This window comes from Corythoichthys intestinalis, chromosome 12 (assembly GCF_030265065.1).
Source record: "Corythoichthys intestinalis isolate RoL2023-P3 chromosome 12, ASM3026506v1, whole genome shotgun sequence".
NCBI lineage: Eukaryota > Metazoa > Chordata > Actinopteri > Syngnathiformes > Syngnathidae > Corythoichthys > Corythoichthys intestinalis.
Window position 1 is genome coordinate 51845735 of NC_080406.1, and position 17998 is coordinate 51863732.

At 39.3% G+C, this 17998-nt stretch overlaps 1 protein-coding gene across 1 annotated transcript in view; it reads right to left on the minus strand.

Annotated features, from left to right (window-relative positions):
- Positions 1-332: 332 nt before the first annotated feature.
- The window catches only part of kcnh3 (potassium voltage-gated channel, subfamily H (eag-related), member 3), a 309609-nt gene continuing 291943 nt past the window's right edge, over positions 333-17998 (minus strand). The window contains exons 12-15 of the mRNA XM_057852133.1: positions 15654-15913; positions 6834-6934; positions 6696-6748; positions 333-2487 (exon numbers count right to left, since the gene is read on the minus strand). Of these exons, the coding sequence (XP_057708116.1) occupies positions 1588-2487; positions 6696-6748; positions 6834-6934; positions 15654-15913 (1314 nt within the window). The 3' untranslated portion in view covers positions 333-1587. The remainder of the gene's footprint in view (positions 2488-6695; positions 6749-6833; positions 6935-15653; positions 15914-17998) is intronic.

Genomic DNA, 17998 nt, shown 5'->3' on the forward strand with positions numbered 1-17998 from the left:
TTAGATCCCATGCTAACTCTCGCGCGCACACACGAGATATCATCAAAAAAAAAAAAAAAACAGTTGTATTTTCTGTTTCAGGGCATTAAATGTATTGAATTGTATCGAAAATCGTACCGAACCGTGACTTAACTGTATCGTTGCATACTTATACATAAACATACATATATATATATATGTATATATATATATATATATATATATATATATATTTTTTTTTTTGTTTGCAAACAGTGGTATCGGAATGGTATCGGTATCGGCCGATACTGCACAGCCAGGTATCGGTATCGGGCCCAAAAAATGGTATCGGTGCAACACTAGCAAGAACATTCATAAAACTACATATCAAAATTGTAGTTACTGTTATCGAATATTATATCAACTAGCTGTTTAGCTGTTTCATTTGCTAAAGCTAAATTAACTTCTTCGTTCGCAGTCCGTTCTGTGAGCACATAAACATAAAAGTGATGCTTCCTCTTTTTAAGTAAACATAACGTCCCAGTAAGCCTCTTAAAGTTATTTTGTTTTTACTTTTTATGTAACATTTTGTAAACAGACACTTTAGTATCCCAACCCTTTGCTTGGCTGTAAGTGTTGAATCTGTAAGCTTTTGCCACAGTAGCTTGCCACAATTCTTGTATTATTTTCAATATAACCCTATGCTGCATATTGTAAACTAGAGATGTCGATACAGAGTCCCAATCCGATACAGAAAAATAATGTTCAAAACAAGAATAATGTAGAAAAATTCTTGTCTTTATCAAATGCTTCATTGAGTGAGTCCATTCAAATCCACTCATGCTGCTGAGAAGAGCCTCTCACTCACACAATGAGTTGCTACAGCACACTACCGCTAGTGTTTAACACGTGAAATAATGATTGACACATGTGCGCTTTTGATGATAGAGCTACCAAGCTTCTCTGGCAAGATGAAATCTACACCTCTGTCAATAATCATTAACTTTAAATAACTCCATGGCACTGCTGACCAAGAAAAGCAGCAGGTGGCAGAGTAAGAGGCTGTATGAGCGTGAAGCAGAAAAACATATTTTTTAATGAAAAACCCGATCCTTTCCACCTGATTCCTATTCTCTGAAAAATGGCGCGATCGGCCCGTATTGTAAACCCTTTTGCCTTAATCTGGAGGATGTTTCACTGGTATTGCTCCAAAATAAATCACTTAAAACACTCAGTATAATGGCCTTGGGCATTGAAGCCACAAAGCTTGTCAGCTTAGCAGCCGTAACGGGGGTTGGGGGAAAGGGTGTTTGTGAAAGGTCAATTTAATGCAAGGTCACCTTCAATTATTTCTGTGGGTTTTCTTTCAGTGACATAGGGGTACCAACACTTCTAAGTATGTCTGCAAATGACATGGGTCATGTTAATTCTTCGTTTTAGTATATGACGCTGGCATAAAAATGTATGGCCAACTGCAAAGGGCCCTCGGGCTGTAGTTTGGACACCTCTCAAGACAATGTATGCTGCTGAATCTCCATCGCTTAAGGGCTGACAGCCTTTGCTCCTGACTCCAGATTTCCCTGATCTTGTCTCTTTGATCTGGTTATTTTCTGTCCTTCCTGCTGTCCCTCACTCCGCCGGCTCATCTTCATCGATAAAGCTGATTTGCTCCGAAGAGGCCCTCCCTTCCCCTGCCTCGGCCCGCCATTGCTGCATCTCCATCTCCTGAGGAGCACTGTCACCCGGTCCGGTCTGTTGGCGAACATGCCGGTTAGAAGCCCGGTTGAGGTGGAGTTCTACGGGATTTGTGCTCGCTGATTCTAGAGACGAAGGCAAGGAAAAGAGGCAAGGGTGAGCTGCGACGACGGGGGTCACCAGCGGGGTGGATGGAGATGGTCTCAAACAACGGTCGCCGGGTGAGGATGCCAGAGATGGTGGCGCGGAAAAGTGTGGGGGCCAAGGTGGGGGAGGTGTGTCCTGAGAGGGAGGCGGAGGGAGCAGGTTATTGTGACCAACGCAACTGGCCTGCCGCGATGGGCGGCAGGAGGAGAGGGATGAAGAGGAGGAAAGAGACATGGAGAAAGAAAGCGATGGTGATGGCGTGCCGGACGCTAGTGGTGGACAGTCCTGCGGCGAGGACATAAATGTACCGGAAATCGGGGACCCCTCAAAAAGTCCTTCCTTTGGCAAGGGGATATTGTTGCAAGGGGGTGCTGAGGGATGAGGCCTTTGTGGTGAGTGAGGAGTCGGCAGAAGGCATTGCGGCAGGTCCACCCCTTCCACATCCCCACTGTCCAACAGGGAATGAATGTCCGGTCTCAGGAGGGAACACGGCGTAATGGGAGCCGGCGCCGTCAGGCTGGCGCTGGCCGACAGCCGGCTGGTGCTGCTGCTGGGGGGCGGGGTCAAATTCGGCACAGCGGTCACCAAAAGGGGCTGCGGCGCTCTATGAAGGAGGGGCTTGAGCAGCTGTGTCATTTCCTGAATCTCCTGGCTGAGTTTGGACACTTGTCTCGACAGGCTGTTCATCTGTATGGAGAATGATTAACAAAATTATTATTTATATATGGTGAGAAACACAGACAAGGCTGAAAAGCAGTTTCTGCTCTTGCACCCCACTTTAAAATAAACTGCTGTATTTTAAGCCAAAAGAACTTGTGTTTGATAGAACAATATGTCTATATGCTGCCATAGCAGTGTCATGGCGCACTACGCCCCCGGAAAATTTCTAATTTGTCTGTTTTACCCTGGAGACCCCCGTTTACAGACACTGCGCAACCGCTATTGTTTCAACCTAGCCATAAAAAGAAGCAATTATATTTATTAGTCGAAATGGCTATCATTTTTAGCTTAGAATCATTAATTGATGTAATATTTAGATTAAAAAAACATTAAAAATGTTATTCACTCGCATATTTTAAACTTTTAAACAAATTACGTCACAATGAAAAAAAGTGTCTGTAAATAGGTCACGGATATGTACCTCATAACTATCGCTTAATTGTAATTTTTTTTGTTGCTGTCACATTTTCCCAGATATTTTAGATGATAAATTATCAATCCAAACAAAGAAAAATTGGAAAAAATAAAATGTTTAAAAAGGGTTTTAAAAGGGTAAATATTTGAAAACGAAAATCTCTACCCCTCCTTGTTGTCTGTGACTTCTGCATCGCGACCCCTTAATATATTACTGTGTTTCACCCATAAAATCCCTACAAAATCCAGCTGTGGCCATTCACAGCTGTGTCTTGACACTCGGTGATATGTGCTACACGCAGTGTTTGGATTGAAACAAGGTAAGTACGCGATAATATCTTGTTAAAATCATGGTGTCTTTAATTATGCTCTCTCATGCTCTCACCTTGAGTTACCGAAAAGCCACAGAAAGACATATATTGTTGTCAAACGAGAATTAAGAACACTGCAGACTAACTGACTAGCATTATCTTTTTGACCCTTGTTGCCGTTTGATTGCTTATCATGGCATGATATTGATGTATTAGATACATTAGATGTTTAAATCATAAAGCCTAGGTCCTAGGCTTCAAGGCTAAATACAATGAATAGTGTTATGTACTCATATTTATGTTTCCTTTATGCATATGGAGCCTTTTATTCTCAGTATCTAGCATTCACTCTTTAATCATAATTGAAATAAAGTATTTTAAAAGCCCACTGCAAAAATTAAAATATTATGGTATTGCAATTTAACCCCTAAAATTCCTCTGGAAATGGTTTTCTTTGCACAGATTAAAATCAACCCAAATCAAAAACTGTATACAGTAAAGTTATCATTAACTATACAGCTAACTCCATGTTTAGCCATGTTTATTTACAATATAAAACACAGGGCTAAATTAAATCTGCATTGACTCACAAGGCTAAATTAAATCTGCATTGACTCACAAACCAATCTCCTTTGTTATTGTACATCCACCCACATGTCTTAGTGCATGCATATTTATTATCAAAGACTTGAGTAGACAGGGGGATCATCTTGCAGTGTCCGTTATTTTTTAATGTAGCAGGATGGGTGTCCAAAACCTTTTAAAATGAAAAACTTAAAGAAAATTTAAAACTTTTTCACTCACCTGATTTGACCTACAGTGGGGCAAATAGGTATTTAGTCAACCACCAATTGTCTAAGTTCTCCTACTTGAAAAGATTAGAGAGGCCTGTAATTATCAACATGGGTAAACCTCAACCGTGAGAGACAGAATGTGGAAAAAAAAAAAAAGAAAATCACATCGTTTGATTTTTAAAGAATTTATTTCCAAATTAGAGTGAAAAATAAGTATTTGGTCACCTACAAACAAGCATGATTTCTGGCTGTCAAAGAGGTCTGACTTCTTCTAACGAGGCTCCACTCATTACCTGTATTAATGGCACCTGTTTTAACTCATTATCGGTATAAAAGACACCTGTCAGCAACCTCAGTCAGTCACACTCCAAACTCCACTATGGCCAAGACCAAAGAGCTGTCGAAGGACACCAGAGACAAAATTGTAGACCTGCACCAGGCTGGGAAGACGGAAACTGCAATAGGTAAAATGCTTGGTGTAAAGAAATCAACTGTGGGAGCAATTATTAGAAAATGGAAGACAAACAAGACCACTGATAATGTCCCTTGATCTGGGCCTCCATGCAAGATCTCACCCCGTGGTGTCAAAATGATAACAAGAACGGTGGGCAAAAATCCCAGAACCACACGGGGAGACCTAAGGAATGACCTACAGAGAGCTGGGACCACAGTAACAAAGGCTACTATCAGTATAACAATGCGCCGCCAGGGACTCGAATCCTGCACTGCCAGACGTGTCCCCCTGCTGAAGCCAGTACACATCCAGGCCCGTCTTTAGTTTGCTAGAGAGCATTTGAATGATCCAGAAGAGGACTGGGAGAATGTGTTATGGTCAGATGAAACCAAAATAGAACTTTTTGGTAGAAACACAGCTTCCCGTGTTTGGAGAAGAAAGAATACTATAATTGCATCTGAAGAACACCATACCCACTGTGAAGCATGGGGGTGGAAACATCATGCTTTGGGGCTGTTTTTCTGCAAAGGGACCAGTACGAGTGATCTGTGTAAAGGGAAGAATAATTGGGGCCATGTATCGAGAGATTTTGAGTGAAAATCTCCTTCCATCAGCAAGGGCATTTAGGATGAGACGTGGCTGGGTCTTTCAGCATGACAATGTACCCAAACACACAGCCAGGACAACAAAGGTCCTGGAGTGGCCTAGCCAGTCTCCAGATCTCAACCCCATAGAAAATCTGTGGTGGGAGTTGAAAGTCCGTGCTGCCCAACGACAGCCCCAAAACATCACGGCTCTAGAGGAGATACCAAAATACCAGCAACAGTGTGTGAAAAGCTTGTGAAGAGTTACAGAAAACGTTTGGCCTCCGTTATTGCCAACAAAGGGTACATAACAAAGTATTGAGATGAACTTTTGGTGTTGACCAAATACTTATTTTCCACCATGATTTGTAAATAAATTCTTTAAAAATCAAACAATGGGATTTTCTGGGGTTTTTTCCACATTCTGTCTCTTATGGTTGAGGTTTACCCATGTTGACAATTACAGGCCTCTCTAATATTTTCAAGTGGGAGAACTTGCACAATTAGTGGTTGACTAAATATTTATTTGCTCCACTGTACTTCTAAGGTGTCAAAAAATGCCCTCCTGTTCAAAAAATTTCTTCAGAAAAAAGAGATTATAAGCTTTCCAATGATGTATTACACATTCATATAGGACAATTTTAAAATTTGACAAAATTGGGGGTCTCAGAGCGGAACTTCAAGTCACCTGAGTGTTTTCCCCCATATACTATTATATAATTCTGTTGATTCATTCTGATTGCCTGATCCAAACAGGGCTATTTTTTGGTACTACTCCACATGATTGACTACTTTTAGTTTTCTTAATAGTAAAAAACAAAGCATGTTTCAATAAATTTTTAACAACCTTTGTTTAAAGTTAAACTTGCATTAAAATACTTGGGGTGGCTAATTCTGCCAATCTTTTACATGTTTTGACCTAAAGTCACTCCCACCATAAATTGCTTGTATATGAAACGTTTTCATTTCAAAAAAAAAAAAAAAAAAAAAATCAAGGAAAAAATATCAGTTTAACAGCAGTTCATATTTCAAAACTAAAATTCATTAGCCAGTTCACGCACATCTCAACGCACTACTGTATACGTGAAATGTATTATTCTCATTGAAATGAACAGTTTAGCACTTGCTAACACAAACATTTATGTGTGGTGTTTAGGATTGAAAAAATATCTCTATTGAATGAAAACATTATAAAAGAAAACGCCCAACCTAATATTGATTGATTAAATAATTGATAGTAACACTACTTTGAACATAGAGTGTAGCAGAGTCAGTATGCCATTATGGTTTTGGCAGGCTTTCCACATTTTCTCAGTGGAAAACACCACCATCCTCTTTTCAGTTTCTGAATCATTTCCACTGCAGGGAGCACACTTTCATAAAAACACTCATTGATGATTAAATCATAAGCCATCTTCGAGTTGCACCATCAATCTGAAATGTATTTTGTCGAGTTGCTGGATGACGGAATGCATACAGAAGCAGGGTGAGTTGTTTTGAATGACTACCAATGATGTATACTTCCTTATATTACCTGTCATATTGTTGTTTTTGACTGAACAAGAGTCTGGTAATTCACCATCAACAATAAACATGTATCAAAACAGTAACGGCTTACCTCTTCTGTCAACTTGAACACACACTGCTTGATCTCAGTTGACTCCCGACCGCCTGCACACATACATTCACAAGCTGTTAAGAAGGTGAAACACGAAAGAGTAGACCTCACTTTGGTGGTTGTTTACATGTGTGTTACCTGGGTATGGGGAGGATGGGGCTGCAGGTGACATGCTTGGACTGAACTCAAACTTCTGAGATGACATGGAATTGTTCTCCGTTTCGATGCCATCCACAAACCTATAGAAAGACTACATGGTAGGTTTTTATGATCCTGATACCGGGCAGGGGAAGACAATAATGTGCATTGAAGTTTGGCCCCACTAGCAAAACAATTGGCCCAGGTCAATGCGTCAGTTATTGATTCCAATAGTTACGAAAAAGAACAACTTGCTTAAAAAACATGAATAATATTTATTTTAGGAAGATTTAATGAAAAGTACATCAAAACAGTGCAAAAAATCGTGTGCAAATAATCCTATTCCAATTCCATAATCACATCAATAATCATTCCATAATCACTCCAGTATAGCCAACATTTTTTTATGGGAGTTATAGAGGGAGGTGAGCCCGGTGCCTGGGCGAAGCTTTCCTATCTTCCCTTTACCGCCCTCTGGAAGTCTCTTGGTTGTCGTGGTAACAATTTAGAAGTCAAAGAGATGACTAAGGCAATTATGGCTAACCATTTTCAAACTAGACAGTCATTATGACGATATTTTGTCCGTAGTAACGTGGATGAATTGTCACATGTTGTGTTCATACTGTAGGTTTCATACTCGTTAACTTTTCTCTAACTTACTTGTCTGCATATCTGGGCATTGATTTGCACACCTCACAGTAACTCCTCGTTTTTTTGTCTCATCGTAGCCAAGCCAATTCCAGCGGTCTCCCCACTGGGGCTGAAACTATCTCTCTCTTTTCTTTTCATATTGGATTTCGATTTACCTCAACTCCTCCATCCCCCCCAGTGCTTGGCCGGGTGCTGGGGGTTTCAGAAACATGTCACCTTGTAATATAACGTTAGGTGGGTACTGACACTGACAATCTGCAGCAGTAAGCAGGTTGTGCGCGTTCACCCGTAAGCGAGCGAACGAGGTGTAGTTACGCCCCACGGAGAACAGCGACTGGCTGTATAGACTGTTTTGTAATAATGTAATAATGTAACGTCATCAAAACACGGAACCACTGAGAATTAATGTGAAGAGTTTTTATTTTTTTCAACTCGAAGCATTATTTTTCAGGCATGAAAATGGGTCAGGGGTTAAAAAGGTGAGAAGGGTATGGAGGAAATATGTTCCGGTACACTGTACAACTAGGGCTGTCCCAAAAGATTTAATTTTCTCCCAATTAGACAGCCGACTATTTTTACGATTAGTCGACTAATCTAATAATCCCGATCCACCCCCCCCCTTTTTTTTTTAAATTACTAATTTAGCAATGAAATTTTTGATGCCGCTTATTAATTCCCAAATACTCAAACTCAAAATTCACACTTAAATTCATTATTAAAGTACAAATAAACACGTAAATAACAACAATAAATCACAAATAAACAACAAGGTCAAATGCTTGTAAGCATTAACTAGTGCAAAAGAATGGAATGTAAACAAATTCAGAACACTGACTTCGTCTTTCCAACATGATTCAAAACAATTATTTAAAAAAATATCTAGCATTAATATTATAGTATACTAATATTTATAATAGTATTATAATAATTATAATAATTATTCATTGCCAATCAGATTTTTCAATCTGAATCCTGATTTATGTGGGATGAATTCCAGAAATTGTTATTTATATGACGAACATGATGTGGTTTTATTTTGAAATGTTCACCGATCACCGTAAGCTTTACACTCTGCAAAAAAAGCTCTTTTTGTCATTGCATGTGGTGTCAGTAATCTTTTTTTTTTTTTTTCTCCATTTTTTTCGTTTACAAATGCTGTTAACCAGCGATTTTTGATTTTTGAAGAGTCACCTTTAACCACAAGTTTGCGTTTTGGAGAAGACTGCCAATGTTTTATAGTAGTCTAAAGTAGGTTGTCTTTTTTGCCCATTAGCCTCAATGTAGCAATGCTAATGTTTACAGTGTTTAATATAGATGTGTTTCCTCATTTTGTATATCTGAACTTTAATGCTACAGAGTGTTGATGACCATTAAACATCTGTGAAAGGAACTGTTGTCTCATATGCCATCAGCACGCATGCACAAATGTATGCGCGCACGCGCGCGCTGCGATAAATCGCAGCGGTGAAAATTATTGCCCTCATTTTTATTTACCGTGCGATAAATGGACTCGCATATCGCGACAGGCTTAGCAACTTCAATAAAACGTCTTTGTTAGTTAGATGGGCCTACGATCTGCCGGCTTGTCTCCTGTCGTCTTCCAAAATTACAACTGGGTGACGGCGCTTTAGGTGTTCATTCACAGCCGACCTACAGCCAAGCTTGGAATTGAAGAGACAGGACACAACAGTGTGCCCTCCTTTGTTTTGTTGAAATAGTCAATGTTTTGGTCACTCTGGTGCACTTTTTTGGCTTTGTGCCACTTTCCCTGCTTGCATACCAAGCGTCCAACATTAAAAAAAAAAATCTCCCGACCCCAACCCCCCTAAAAATGTTCTCCTCGGATCTACGCAATTCAAGTAGGTCACCATTTTTGACTTCAAAACAGCAAATTTCGCCAAAAGGTGAGAGATTTTCATGCCTGATTTATACTGGCCCATACCAGGCCAATGGTTGGAGCGTTATGATGGCCCTGATGGTTTTATAAGTACTGTACGTCCGGGCCACCGGGCCATTTATATTGTTGACCCCTGCCGGGACACACGGTCAACGCTGCACATGAATCAACCCGCTGTGTGACCTCAATTCAAAGTCTAAAAAGTAGAGTTGGTAAGACCTGATTACATCTGCTGATCCAGGTCACTATGAATGAGCTCCTGATACAAAAAGTCTGATTACTGGCCAGAATTTTAATCTTGCTCAATCACTCAGTCCCTCTCTGACTGTTAAACTTCTGCCCCCCAATGAGCTACAGAATTTAGCATTCATGCAGCCGTCTGAGAAAGTGATAACATCATACTGAGCCCAACATAACAAGATAATCTAGCATCTGATTAATATTTACAGTGAAAATTCTAACACCATTTTTTTGTGTTGCTGTTAACAACACAGAATGGGTGGGAGAGCCCAAACAGAAGCGGAACTGATGAAGGCTGTATAGATGGATGTCATATTTAAATCAAGTGTCCATCAACTCCTTGATGCGGAGGGGCACAGAAACCATAAAAAATGGTTTTCATGACCTGACACTCCAATGGAAAGGAGTGTTGTCGCTAGGGCACCATTCAGGCTAGGAACGCAACTTTTCTCATACATTCGTATTTCTTAGAACAGTTCTCACTAATACATTTCATGTCTCATTTTTAAGTCATGCACTTCTTTCTTAAATCTCATTTTCTGCTCATGCAATTCCAAGGCTAACGTTTTGAGCATGACATCCTTCTTCTCTCTGGGACGCTATACCAGATGTGGAGGAGTTATGATGCATTGGCCTTCACTAGGATTTGAGTAACTTCCTCTGGAATAACATCAGTGTTAGAAAAAACCCACAAATTAGAAGGTAACTAATGTACTTCCAGTGGAATATTCACCATTTAGGCTCAGTTCTTCTTATCCACTGTCCCAATGGTCATCATTTGGTATTTCATCAAAAGGTTGCTGGTCCTCTATTATTCCACTCAACAAGTCAGCAAAACATTGATTTACACTGCTTTTCAATAAGTCTGTTGAGTGCTTAGTTTTGTTTAGTATTTTCATCAATTGATTGATTGACAGTTCACACCACCGCCCAGCTGCGGTCATACAGTTGCTATGGCAACCTGCCTTCTTCATTGCAGCGTGAGCGTTCATTCGAAAATCGTGTATGTTTGGTCATATGGAAAACAATTTCAGCATCTGTTCAACATACTTGATATCAAAAGATACAAGCACTTGAATAGAAATGTTACCTGAAAGAAATTATTGATTTTTACTTATGCAATTTTATCCATAAATGTATATATTAATTGCTTATAGCATTTAGAAAAATAAGACTAAACTTTACATCTCCAATATCAAATATGTATATTTAATTACATAGCTGCATGCTTTGCCTTATCAAATAGTTCCACCCAAAGGTAGTGAACAAATAGAATCTGAACCGATGGACCTTAAAAGCACCAATCTTTCAAGCCTACAATTTATCAGTGAAAATCTGAATTGTTTCAAGAACCAAATTTTCGCATCCACCAAGTCTGGAGACCACACAATTACTTTAGTTTCACCCTAAACTGTATGCATAATCCTTATTTACATATAAACAAAATTCACCTGCACACATAAGATTGTTCCTTATTCCAAAAATTTCAAATAGCAGCAATTAATAACAGCAACTAATTGTAAACAGCCTCTTTTTGTGAAGAAAATATTATGCAACTTCTACCACAAACAAACAAACAAACAAACAAACAAACAAACAAACAAACAAAAAAAAAGAATACAAATTCTCTGGCACCAATCTTAGGCTAGGTTCATACTGCAGGTCTTAATGCACAAATCCAATTTTTTTCTGACTCGAGTCGCATGGAAGTGGACCATTTCAAATTCAACCTAGGTCACTTTTGTATGTGGTATAAGACCTACAGTATGAACCTAGCCTAATAGACTTGCAAAATGCAAAATGGGATGAACATTAAAGGTGGGAATCTTGGGGCACCTAACGATTCGATTACCATTCAGAGGCTACGATTCCATTATAAATCGATTATTGATGCACCCCAACAGACCCGTGCCGCCCATAAGGCGAGCTAGGCAAATGCCTAAGGGCGCAGCAGCGTCCAAAAGGGTGTCAAGAAAAAATATTCAAATAATATTTGATGATAGCAGTATTCAAAAGAATTATACAAAACAATAAAACAAAAGAACAACAAAACCGTTCGTAATATGTCTTTAAATAACGATAAAATCATTTTTCTAGTGTGCCTTCGTCCCGTTTCACTTTTTCCTGTGATGCGATAATTTCACCACAGAACCTAGTCTCACCACCCAGCAGACCAGCGAGCTACCTGAAGGTGCTATTTTTAGCCTCCGCAATTGAGCGACGTTACGGTGACAAGTCAACTTCATGAAAAGACAAAAGCCCTCCGGGTCAGAACAAAATGAAAGAAGAAAGCATAAACGTGAAGAAAAACAGGTTTGTTGTGATGATTTTTTCAACAGCATAAGCACGTATACTTAGCGCAACAGCAAGCTAGCGGTTATTTACATAGAGTTTATATATGACTTACTGCTAAAGCAAAATTATACTGTATCATTAGCCAGGCTGTTGTTTTAGAAATATTTTCAGTGTTCAGCCAGCTGTGGATTATTTTCAGTTAAATTTACTCCCCCTCCCATTTTAGAGAAATTTGGACAAGTGTATGCGGGACTAAAATTGTCTTGCTTATTTTCATGTGATGTGAACCACTTTTGCCTTGTGTTAAATTGTGCTTTTCAAATAAATTTGCCTTGCCTAAAAGTGCCAAGGTTAATTAAATAAATACAACATTTAATATGCAAGTAATAATTTCAAAGTTCTGTGGTATGGGGGACTAAAAGTGCCATGGATTTAAATGCAAACATTTGTTATTAAACGTGTCATTAATCCATTAAAATGGCGATCACGTTCATGTAAAAAATATTCAATGTATTTTTTTTCCCGCTATCATATATTATTTAATTCATTATTATTGGTAGTGTAGTTGTTCAATGTGTAGTTGCAGTGCTTCAAGAATTTATTTTCTTTTTACTACACCCATCAAAGATAGTGGCCGGATCCAATGGACAGGTACAGTAGACTGCAAGAATTTAGGCGCTTTTATGGTTATGTCATGCTGGTTTCACAATCAATAGCTATTTGACTAATATCATGTAACATTCCACTTTCTTCTCTCTGTAGATGCTCTTCTGAAATATTTTCCTTCGACCTCTGTATATCCTGGGCCATCTTTTACAGCAAACTTATCTACATCAGCACCAAGTCCAAGCCCACCAAGTCCAGGAAAGAAGTGCACCTTCCAAAACAACTGTCATATGAAAGTTCAATAGATGCTTTTGCATCAGTGAAGACAAGGTGAGTAAGGTTATAGGTCAAAAAAAAAAAAAGTCACATTTTAAAGTGTTCTGTGTGTCTTTATATAGGCTTGTGTGGGTGGGTATTAATCATATTGTAATAACAATTGTAAATCAATTTTATTCATTTGTTTTTGAAGTGTGTTTTATTGGTGCTTTTGAATAGTTATTTGAGCATTTTTCTTTTAATTTCTGCACTTGTTTGTTGTCTTTTTTTATATAATAAATTACAAAGAGATAATGTGCTTTTTCAGTGTGAGTGTTTAAATATACTGTATGTGGTCAAAATAGCTGATGGGGGGGTTGGGCGCCAACAAATACGTTGCCTAGGGTACCAAATTGGTCAGGAACGGGCCTGCACCCCAGCTATTAGCTGCTTTAAATGTTTCGTACAGGCTCAGGCCTCAGGCTGAAATAAGTTATTATTTCAGTATCAAGTTAACAGTTCCAAACAGTAAATAAAATACTCAAGTCCCCATTCTGTATCAGCAGCTTTAAAGTGCCCGCGACAGCATTGAAAAAAACTTAAATAGCATTATTATATGAATCATATTGTGAGACGATTTGACTACATAGAACAATTTGGCAAAGCGCAGATGACGAGAAATTAGTCTTTTAATCTGCCATTTAACCATGCCTGTCATTATAGTACTCTAGCGTTCCCAGCTGGAGGATGATGTTGGTAAGGTACGATTTCATCTGATTTAGAATTCAGTCAATTGAGGGGGAATTATTGATGCGAAAAATAAACAAATTAATTCGCAAAATCAGCTGAATCCGCAGTCCATCTGCATGCTATAAAGCAATGCTGTATTGTGAGATGCTGACCCGGGTGACGTCGCATTCCTCCTCAAGACAGGAAGTTATTCATTTTCATGGCACGGGATATAAAAAATTGAATATATAAATCGATCGCTTCCACACACATCCAAGCGGTCCATTTCATTGAGGAGCATAAAATACTGCGTGAAATATGAAATAAACATGCTTTTTGCTGTCATAGGCACTTTAAACTACATTCAATTAATTTAATGTTGTGAATCAACCGTTAAAGTTGTTAAAATTGCTCCCATTATTCCATAATTTCCCTTCTGTCTAATTTTAAAACTGTTTTATCATTTGAAGATAGATTCAAGTCAAGAATTTGCCGATTTAGGAGTATTTTAAATAAAAAGTTAATTCAGTTCGCTCGGAAGGTTCGCTACAACAGCCTTCCAGAGAAGTCTACTGCTTTAAGATGGCGGCTGTTTACTAACGCTGGCAAGTCTGTCATTTCGCATCTAGTTTTCTATACATGTGCTGCTAACGCCGCCGAGTCTGTCATTTTGCATCTAGATCTTCATACACACGATAGCTACCGTAGTATTATGTGGGTGTAGTTTGTAGTGGCTATTGGCCGCAGTCAGGTATGATTGTTTTTTATTAAGCGACATGAGTTGAGCCAGAGCCGTGAGTTGAGCATGATTTTTACTCTCAGTCTGTTCCTCACTGCGTCCCGAAGACCGCGCTGACTGTGTTTTAGTTCCGCTTTAGTTGGCATATTTCAATAATCGGAAATTGGATGTTTGTGAATCGTTCTCGAATCTACCACACCACACGAATAATCCAAGAATCGGAAATTTCGTATACCTCTAATGAACATATTGACTAACATAGATAACAAACACATTAAGCACAAAGCAGTATTGTTTACACATGTTTTTCTTAACATATCATATGAACTTCACTAGTGCATTCAAAATCCTCTAGACACATATTTTTACTATCTTTGAGTCACTTAAACACACGGCAAATATCCTTAGTAGCTGCCATAATAAGCTCTTCTCCAATCCTGAAAGGTTTTTTGGCTTTGGCAATACGGTTCGCCATGAAGTATGATGCTCTCAGTGCATTTGCTTTTGTTGCCTCGTTTGCTAGCTTTTAGTCACATATTATGCAGAATGGACTTGGTTGTAGGCTCCTCTTCTGGCTCATCAGGTGGCCTTTTCCCTGTAAAAAAGCTGTCCAAAGACGTCGCCGCTCGCAGCACACATCCAACAGCAGCTAATGTTACCTTTTACATTGACTGACGCTGGGCTGCTGTAGGTGTGCGAACAACCCAGTAATGGCAGCCAACCACTAGAAGGCGACGTACGCAAATCTCTCCTCGGATTTGTCGAGAGGCACAGGCCAGATTGCGATCCTTAACAAATTATTTATTATTTCTCTGCGGCCCGGTAGCAAATGAGCCACGGACTGGTACCGGTCCCCGGCTCAATGGTTGGGGATCACTGCTCAGTTGACAAGCCTATAACATGACCGTTTATATTATTACACAAAAATCATCAAATTTAGACTAAAACACTATGACCCGATACTTGTCCAAAGAGCATGAGTGCCCTCGTTACCTCTGAATGGTATAATGGAGTCATGTATTTATTGTTGCGACATCTCATTGGTGAAACAGGTGGCGCTACTGTCGGAATCTCTCAAAAATAAAGTCAATACGTAGAATAAAGAGGAAAAATATAATAACTCTAGTGTAGCCCGAAGTAGCGGAGTAATAGTGTTTCTTCTTCAAACATCTACTCAGTAAAAGTAAAAAGTATTGTGTGGTAAAACTACTCTAAGAAGTACATTTTTCTCAGAAAATTACTCATGTAACTGAGTAAATGTAAAACGTTACTGCCCACCTCTGCTTGTAAGAATGTCATTCAATTAGGCTACTCTAAGTTATTAAACAAGTGTGCAGTATTGACTTGGTAATGCCCATTTTAGGAAAATTGAATATATGTTTAAAAAGATTTCCAAAGGCCTGTTTACCTGGGGCTGAGCTCTGCAGGCGCGCCTGCAAAGCTGAGTACTGGTATCTGCAAGGTAACAGGGCGGGACTGCTCGGCAGGGGCACGAAAGGGCCTCGGTGGTAACAACGGTGAACGCAGTGGCGAGTTAAGCCCCCGACTGAGGCGCAGAGGTGAACGGGGTGCCCGGGACACTAAATTCTGCTCCTCATCGCCACCTTCCTCATCTTCCCGGATTGAAGGCAGCTTCTTCACCAGGCCACCGTTACTCTCCCAGTCGGCCTGAACACATAAAAATACACACACACATGCTGGGAGTTTAGTTTGAGGAGTAAATGGTCAAGTATAATTGTAATATTTACTTTCACATAAACTCTTTACAGTCGTACATTACTTTATCAACAACTGCTATTTTTTCTTAACTCATTTGCTGCTATTGATTGCGATAGCTCTCTAATCCGTTTCAACTAAGACGGCTGCCAGTGATCATGAGTTAAAACAAGTGTTTGTTATCGTTAGGGATGTCCTGATCCAACCATGTGATCAGAAATCGGGCCGATCGTGCCATTTTTCAGAGGATCGCAATCGGGTGAAAAGGATTTTTATTAACAACATACATTGTTTTTCTGCTTCATGCTTGTACAGAGCCACACCCTCCCTTCTGCGAAGCAGTGCGGCCAAACTGTCCATTGCAGCTTGTGATTGGTACTTAAAATGAACGATGATTGACAGGTTTGTTGCTTTGATCTTGCCAGAGAAGCTTGGTAGCGCTACGATCAAAGGCACAAATGTGTCTGTCATTGTTAAACTTGCAGCACAGTCATAAGTGTGCTGTTGCAACTAGGAGTGGGAACCTCTTGGTACTTCACGATACAATACGATTTGCGATACAAAGCTCACGATAACGATGATCTGACGATATGGCGACACAAAGATTATCGATATATTTGTAGAATATCCTAGAATGATTTTCTGACCTACAACTAATAAACAGAAAAACAAGCTTCTGCTGTAAATTTGGATGAGTTTATCACTAGTAGACGTCCAATCCATTTGAATTCGCTGCCATCCCTCCCACTTCAAACGGATTGAACGTCTATGGCCATCAGTGGCAGCCAATGCCAGGCAATGAGGTAATTTTGGGCCATTTAAGGTCATTTACCTGTTGATGTTCAGTTACTTCCTGTTGATTTTGGGGTATTTTATGGGTCACTTCCTGTTGATTTTGAGTTACATAACAGGAAGTGTCCTGGGAAACACCCAAATGAATAGGCAGTGACTCAAACTCAAAAGGAAATGACCTATATATGCCCTAAAATGAAACGCAAGTGACCTGTAAATGCCCTGAAAACCCACAGTCTAAATGGATTGGGCGTCGTGCATCGTCAATGCAGCCTTTGAGTTAACTGAGAAACTGTTATGGTGGAAGATTTTGATAGCAACTTGTTGGTTTTTTGTTTTATTTTTCTTAGATATTGACACCTTTTTAAAACAATATCACGATTCTTGGCAGGAGCATATCGATAACCTTTGGGGATACAAAGTATCATGATATATCACCATTTCGATATTTTGTCACACCCCTAGTAGCGACTCATTGTGTAAGTAAGAGGCTGATATCAGCAGCGTGAGCATCAAAGCGTGAGGGGATTTGAGTCAATAAAGCATTTAATAAAGACAAGTATTTTTCCACGTTATTCATATTTAAAAATAATTCACATTATGAAGGAGGCCCGGTGGGACAGTGACATATTTGAAACTTTTGTTCAATAAAAAAAAAGGGAAAACCTTTTTTTTTCATTATCATTTCATTGCTCACCATCAGGTGACGTGGACTTGGGTGAAAAAAAAAATGCAATCGGGCAGTGGCGTTCCTTGCCTACATGGTCCCCTGGGCAACGAGACACTTTGGCTTTTATTCATGCATACATCTGATTTAACTCTAAAGCATAATACAATTTCATTGAATCATGAACTCTTTCAATGACAGCCATTTTCAAAGCTGCCAATCTCTTATTCTAGCCATTTTATAGCAATTTAGACTGATTTTTCAAGTTCCCAGTGTATTGTGTTCTATTATTATACTGTATAATAACTAAATCACCTCCTAAAAATATACTCTCTTCTTTCACCAGGGATAAGGAAGTTTGTTCTCACATCTTTTTTGCTTCCTGGACATTGGTCATAGAACAAAATGTAAGTGTTTCATTCAAAAGCATTCTATGTGTACTTACTACCAATGAATTGGGCAAATCTAATGTTTAAAATGGTGCTTTGCTGACATCTTCCACCTATCCCAGTAACAAAACATAATTGACTGGTGTAAGCCGACTCGAGAAAGGCGCAGCAGTTTTGACTTCCTCTTTA